Source organism: Varanus komodoensis, unplaced genomic scaffold (assembly GCF_004798865.1).
Source record: "Varanus komodoensis strain SLA01 unplaced genomic scaffold, ASM479886v1 scaffold20_1, whole genome shotgun sequence".
Taxonomy (NCBI): Eukaryota; Metazoa; Chordata; class Lepidosauria; order Squamata; family Varanidae; genus Varanus; species Varanus komodoensis.
This window is the reverse complement of record NW_025335587.1, coordinates 2,236,037-2,243,536: the sequence shown is the minus strand read 5'-3', so window position 1 is coordinate 2,243,536 and position 7,500 is coordinate 2,236,037. Positions and strand designations below refer to the sequence as shown.

At 40.3% G+C, this 7,500-nt stretch overlaps 1 protein-coding gene across 1 annotated transcript in view; it reads right to left on the bottom strand.

Annotated features, from left to right (window-relative positions):
- ELAVL4 (ELAV like RNA binding protein 4) overlaps positions 1-661 on the bottom strand; it is an 87,857-nt gene extending 87,196 nt beyond the window's left edge. The window contains exon 1 of the mRNA XM_044430173.1: positions 545-661. Within this exon, the coding sequence (XP_044286108.1) occupies positions 545-661 (117 nt within the window). The remainder of the gene's footprint in view (positions 1-544) is intronic.
- Between the last annotated feature and the right edge of the window lie 6,839 nt (positions 662-7,500).

The window sequence follows — 7,500 nt, the reverse complement described above, 5'->3', positions numbered from 1 at the left end:
CATCACAAAGATTCAGCTCTTTGTCTTAAAACAACAACAAACACTGTAGTTACTACAAATTAGCTGTTTTGCAAATCTAACTGTCCATGCATTCTATATACTATGCAGCCATGTGCGAAACTACGCAAGGAAAATATTGAAGACAATTGTAGAAAAGAAAAGAAAAGAAAAGAAAAGAAAAGAAAAGATAAGAAAAGAGAGTGATAAGACAAAAACATAAATATCCACAGAGGCCTTTCTCAAAAAGACAAAGGCTGAATGTTATTGTTGGGGGGGGGGGATCAGCTTTATCAGTTTCCCAACAGGACCATTAACGGTGTGTGGGGGGGGTACAGACCACTCATCACTACCAGTGACACAATTTGTAAAGCATAAACATTTTCTGTAAAGCTTCCCAACCATCAACCAGGAATGCTCCAAGTGCTATTTTCATGCAATGACTTCCATCTCCCCCTCCCCCCAAAACTTGACTCAAAAATACAGCTAATCCATTTTCAAATTGAAGCCATACGACTGTTTTTTTCCCCTCCCTCCTCTTCCTTACCATAAATGAGCAGTTTCTTGACTCATTAATGACAGTTTCCTTTAAAAGAAGTGATCTCATAGCACTGTGTCCCTCTCCACCATGCATACATCCCAAAGGTTGCGGGTATCTTAGCATCAGAAACCGCTAGCAAGCTCTCTCATACAGAGCCCAGATGGACTATACTTGAAGCCAATTCAGCGTTAATAACTACCTACTCTGTGCAGTTAAAAAGCCTTACGTGGCATAATGTTCTAGGCAACAGCAGCTGATTAAAACCACAAATATAAAGACAATCCTGCTATCCAAAATGATTGAGGTGGGTGTAGTTACAAAATAAAGCAAAGGAAGATTTCTCCCCTCCCCCTTTTAAATTTTTCTCTTTGAGAATGGAATCTTTCCTAAGCATATGGAGAAGAAGAAAAACAGAATAATGCCCAGAAAATGTGACAAAATATTACCTCATTATTTAACAAAGCAGCACTAAGCGTCCTGGTGATTTCAAACATCTTGCCACAGATTTTGATTTTAGAGAAACAGAAAAAGAATCCTTTGCACATCCAGTGCTCTATTTGCACAGGAGATGTCAATTTTCCTGCACACAACAATGTTTTCTCCCTAGAGTTAACACATTAAAACATCTACTCAGTCAGCTGCATTTTCCCTCTTAGCATACAGAATAGACTCACTCCTTTTACATGCACTGCTCTCTTTGCTAGAATAGGCTGCTGCCCCAAACATGGTTGTTTCTTAAACTATTCTTTAAAGTAACAGTTCGCTCTCTAGCCACCAGGTGGGCAGTGTAGAATGATTCAAATTAAACATCTTGAGATAGCCAGTTGAATAGCTTGTAGCTATGATTCTTTATAGACTGAAAATGTGAAGTGTCATAAGAAACAGGGGTATAGCTTACATTCTTTTCTCTTCTGCCTTGCCACTACATACATGAATCATGCACTTCACAGAAAAAAATATTTTAGGGATTTCAAAAATTATTCACAGACCTTTTCCCCCTCTAAAAAAATAAGCTGCCATAAATGGAAAATCCAATAATATCATTTTAACATTTAGTAATTTTTATTCAACTTCTGCTATGTCTGCTCTCCTACTATCAGTACTCTTCTATAATAATCCTGTTTAATCTAGTTATCTGGAGTAAAGTTTCAGAAATAGATGATTACCCTGAGCATCCAAGCTTTTCTATGGTTCTTGCAAGTTTTTCCTTGACATTTGTAGTTTTCATGTCTGAAACCGATAGCTGATGGTTAAATTTTATGAATCTAAGACTCAAGTAAAAAAGAAATGTGTTCATTTATTTTTTCCAGCTCGTAATTTTTAAGTGAAACAACAAAAAGAATGCATTTTCGTAACTGGGGAAATACTACCTGAGACACTGCAAGGTCCTATTCAGAGATCAGGTTTGGGCCTAATAGTACAAATAGATTGATACAAGAAACAAAACATCAAAAATGCTATGTTATTAATAATAAGAATGACATTCAAACATTAAAATATATATTATTATGAAGTAGAAGATAAAGCAGCAGCAGCACAACACTTTACGAAGTTAGAAAGAATAGGACCTTGACCTAAGGACCTTCAAATGGAAAAGTCGATGTACGAGGAAAACAAGGACACAATTTCAGGAGGAAATGGGGATTATGAGGGTGTGCTAATGGCTTAACCAAATGGATAGGTCTTGGAAAGGGATGAGATGAGAAAGGAATCACAAAATAGATCACAGGCATGACTAAGTCCACATGCACTGGAAAACAGAACTGAATCTGAATTCTTATGCAATTCATGGAGAATTTCTGAATCCACTGAATAACATCTAAGTTGCAAGGGGACACTGTGCAAATAATCTATCAAGCCTTTTCTTGGTACCTCCTGAATCTTATGTCATGTTGGCTGGTATGTTTATTCTCTCATATATGGTGAGACAGCCCCTTCAACCTAACCTGTCAGGGGTTTCCATCATCATCATTCAGCAGGGCACCACCTTGAAAAAAATAAGTTTATTAATTAATAAATATTGAGAAGCCACAAATCCTTTTAGGTTTTTGAAAACAGAAAAAGAAGAAAATTGCTATGAAAATATGAAAAATGGTAAAGTTAGGAAAACAGTAACTTCCTGAAAAGATAGGAGAGAGAAGTGTAAGTAATAAAATAAAGTTGACAAGGTATCATTTCCACTTTTAGCCAGCACTAATTTCAGTCAAATAGCATTCATACATGAATGGCACTTATTCATATTAATGCACTGTTATTAACTCATTTTCTTTCAACATATTATACAGTCATAACACAAGATATAATCACAAGGGCAGACCCCCTCCCCAAAAGAGTGACAGTAAAAGAGAAGCTGCCTCAGAATTCAAGGAAGAGAGCTCTGTGGAAGAGAGCTTAACTCTGTTCAAATGCACGAATCGTTGCAAGAATATAAGGCACAGTTGTTTACTGTTATCTGTTTTCGGTAGCTTTTTTTCTGAAATGTCAAAAATGTAAGTGAAATACAGTGTCTTGTAGATGTATTCCCCCCCACCCGGCTGCTGTATCTTGACTTTTTAAAATATTGTGTGTTCTTATGTGGAATTGAAATGGTTTTAATTAGCATGGTTACCACTTGATGTAAACAAGATATCCAGCATTGTAAAGAAGAAAATCTTTTGATTGCAGTCCCAAATATTTTTATTGTGGCACAAACATTCATTGAACAAAAACAAATTGGTACTTTTTGGTTGCATAAGTATTCACATCCCCCCATCCCCACCCAGTCAAGGCTTGGTAGAATCACCTTTGCCAACACCTTTGCAGCTATGAGTCTTCTTGGGTAACTTTCTATCTGCTTTGCCCATCTGGATCTTGCAATGTTTGCCCATTTTTTTCCTGGCAAAATTGCTCCAGCTGTTTCAGATTATATGGGGATTGTTGCTGAATAGAATATTCAAGACTTCAAAATCAGATTCAGTTCTGGGCCATTCTAAAGCATTAAGGTTTTTGTTTCGAACCACTTTAGTTTTACTTTGGCCGTGTGTTTATGATGACTGCCCTGGTAAAAAGTGAACCCACCACCCCAGTCCCAGGTTCCTTGCAGAATGAAACAGGCTTTCCTCTGAAATTATTTGGCTCTGTACATCTTGCACTCAACTCTGACCAGTTCCCCAATTCCTGCCAAGGAAAAGCTTCACCATAACCTGCAGCCACCACCATGCTTCACCATGGGAACAATGGTCTCACATCTATTTTCACTACAGCTTTTGTACCACACACTGAATTTTGCAATACCATCCAAAAGTTCAATTTTAGTCATTTCCCCATATGTCTTTTAGCCAACTCCAAACTAGCTGTGTTATGGTTGTTTCAGGGATGGCATTCTTCTTGTCGCTCCTCCATAAAATTTAACTTTATAGACCGGCCAGATGTCCCGGGGCAGTTTGTCCCATCTCAGTTGCAGATCTCTCCAGAATGTTCAGAGTCACCTTTGGCTCCTTGGTTGTTTCTCTGACTCTAAAATTCTGAAATGCTTGCATTTTAGTGGGCAGCCTTCTTTGTTCAGGGTTCTTTCCATTTTGTAATAATGGATTTAACAGTGTTCCAGGAGATGTTCATAGTTAGGGTATTCTTCTATATCCCAATCAGTGCTTATCCTAGGGTTGCTTTGATAGTTCTTTGGTCTTTCTGATTGTTTAGATATGTTCCCCAACAAACTCTGGGGCTTTCCAGCATTTAAACTGATGTTATGTAGCACTGGGACTACACATAAATGGATTCCACTTGCATTACTCTGGAGGCAGTGGGTGCACTAGGGCTTACTTAGGTAGGGCACAGAAAAGGCAGTGAATACTTTCCAATCTCACCCTGTCCTTACCCACTGGAACATCTCCTTTTTCCTACTCTTTGAGGTAGCTTTGTTGATCTTGCTGAGCAGACAAAGTGCTACCCATGTCACCTGTGAGGGGACTGGGGGCAGAGTTCTACCTCCAAACTCAGATCTGGGTATCTGAAATATCCCGTGGCCCCTCAGAGGCTGTTTAGGGGCCTTAGCATTGCTCCTTAACAACAATAACCTTTATCCATGTTTACACAGAAAATGGTCCTACAATATGACTGGCTGGGGATTGCTGGGAGCTGTAGGACTTTTTTCTATGTAAACATGTGCAGGATTGCACTCTAATGTCATATATTTATAGTGCAAAATAATATTGGGTGCCTTTTCAAACTTTACAACTTCACTTACATGTCTAAATACAAGTAAACATCCTAAGTTAGATGACTCACTAGAACACTTTCAGTTGAAACACTTTCAAATATAATCTGAAAATGTTATGATGCCTCCACCCCCAGCTCTGAAATGCCTCTGTCCTTTTCCAAGGCAAGCTGGTTCTCAATCTGCCTGAGAAATTTCATTAGGTAGCCTTGAAACTACCAAGTCATCTGGGCAACTTTACCCTTCTACTTTCTCAGAACTGGAGAAACCTAGCCCTCCTCTTCACACATTTTACACTTACACTGAAACCCCCTTTTCCATTTTCTGGCCCATTCACCGCATGGAGGGGTCCACCTAGAACTCTAACCAACTTTTTGAAGTAAGCCATGTTATTTATTTATTTAAACCATTTCTATGCCGCCCCATTCGCAAAAAGCCTCAGGGTGGCTTACAACATTAATAAATAAACATAGTTATATAATTAGACTTTAAAAAACGGAAACATCTCGGCACATACATAAAAACCCAATAAATACAGTTCATAAATTAAAAATTAAAATAACCTTTAAATAAAAAGGTATTGGCCTGGCGCCGAAAAACAAATGACGGCGCCAGGCAGACCTCTCTGGGGAGCACATACCATAGGTGGAGCGCCACCCCAGAGAAGGCCCTCATCCTGGTACTCACCCTCCTAATATCTTTCACAGAAGGTTCCCAGAGAAGGACCTCTCCCGCTGATCTCAAGGGGCGAGTGGGCATATATGGACGTAGGCAGTCCTTCAGGTAACCAGGACCCAAGCCGTTAAGGGCTTTATAGGTGATAACCAACACCTTGAATTGGGCCCGGACTTCAATGGCGAGCCAGTGAAGCTGACAGAGAACTGGGGTTATATGAGAACAACACCCAGTCCCCGTCAGCAACCTGGCAGCTCTGTTTTGCACCAATTGAAGAATCTGGACCGTCTTCAAGGGTAGCCCCACACAGAGCGTGTTACATAAGTCTAATCGGGAAGTTACCAGTGCATGTGTCACTGTCGCCAGGCAATCGTTCTCCAGGTAGGGACACAGCTGATGGATCAGCCAAAGCTGAAGGAAAGTGCTCCTCGCCACCACCGTTACCTGAGCTTCTAGACAACTCAGGGTCGAGGAGCACTCCTATCTTTTTATCCCACAAGTATTTGGTCTGAAATATTTCAGGAAAAAATTAAAGCACACTTAGTAATTTAGTGAGTAACCTTATAGTATCTATGGGAGCTGCAAAATAGTTTAGATCCCCAGGTCTGACACTGGAAACAGCTCCAGTCCTCCAGCTGGGATCAGACTGCCAGAAGGTCTGCCCCTAACAAACAAGGCAAAAAACCGTATTTGTTGCTCTTCAAGGGGAGATGCAGGGAGGAAGCAGTCAGGATATGAAGATGTGCTCCTACAAGATGCCCAACTGCCTCTGCTACCTATCTTGTTCTGCATTAGAAGAGTGTGAGCCTCTGAGTGTGGAGGTTTTTGTTCATCTCAGTTAGACTGTACTCTTATATTACTAAGAAGACATTTTCACTGGAATGCTTACAATAACTTAAAGACAGTAGGACGTACTTCCTTTACAGTATTTTAATTCCAGATAAACTCACAAAGGCACTAAAAACTGATAATATGCTAATTAATTTAGGAAACCAAAAAGAAAATGTGTATAATATACTGACAACTACTCATCTATCCCCTTCAAGGATCATTGTCTTGCCGTGGTGAAGGAGCTTGTATAGTGCAATGAACCTACGAGCTATGCTGTGCAGGGGCACCCAACACCCAACATCACAGTAGAAGGAAATGGCAACCCACTGCACTGCCCTTGCCATTAAAACCCCATGAACTGTTCTAAAGGGGAAAATGATATGATGCCAGAAGATGAGCCCCTCAGGTCGGAAGGTGTCCAATGTGCTACTGGGGAAGAGCAGAGGGCTAGTACTAGTAGCACCAGAAAGAATGAAGTGACTGGGTCAAAGCCAAAAGGACACTCAGTTGTGGATGTATCTGGTGGTGAAAGGAAAGACTGATGCTGAAAAAACATTACAGCATAGGAACCTGGAATGTAAGATCTATGAATCAAGGTAAGCTGGACATGGTCAAACATGAGATGACAAGACTGAACATTTACATCTTAGGAATCAGTGAACTAAAATGGACAGGAATGGGTGAATTTAATTCGGATGACCAGCAGGTATACTACTGCGGGCAAGAATCCCTCAGAAGAAATGGAGTAGCCTTCATAGTCAATAAAAGAGTAGGAAAAGCAGTACTGGGATGCAACCTCCAAAATGACAGAATGATCTCAGTTCAAATTCAAGGCAAACCATTCAACATTACAGTAGTCCAAGTCTATGCCCCAACCATTAATGCTGAAGAGGCTGAAGTTGACCAGTTCTATGAAGGCCTGCAACACCTTCTAGAAATAACACCAAAAAATGATGTCCATATCATCATGGGGGATTGGGATGCTAAAGTTGGAAGCCAAAAGATAACTGGATAAACAGGCAAGTTTGGCCTTGTAGTACAAAATGAAGCAGGGCACAGGCTGGTAGAATTTTGTCGAAGAGAATACGCTGGTCATACCAAACACTCTTTTCCAACAACCCAAGAGACGACTCTACACATGGACATCACCAGACGGTCAACACAGAAATCAGATTGACTATGTGCTCTGCAGCCAAAGATGGAGAAGCTCTATACAGTCAGTAAAAACTAGACCAGGAGCTGACTGTGGCTCAGATCATGA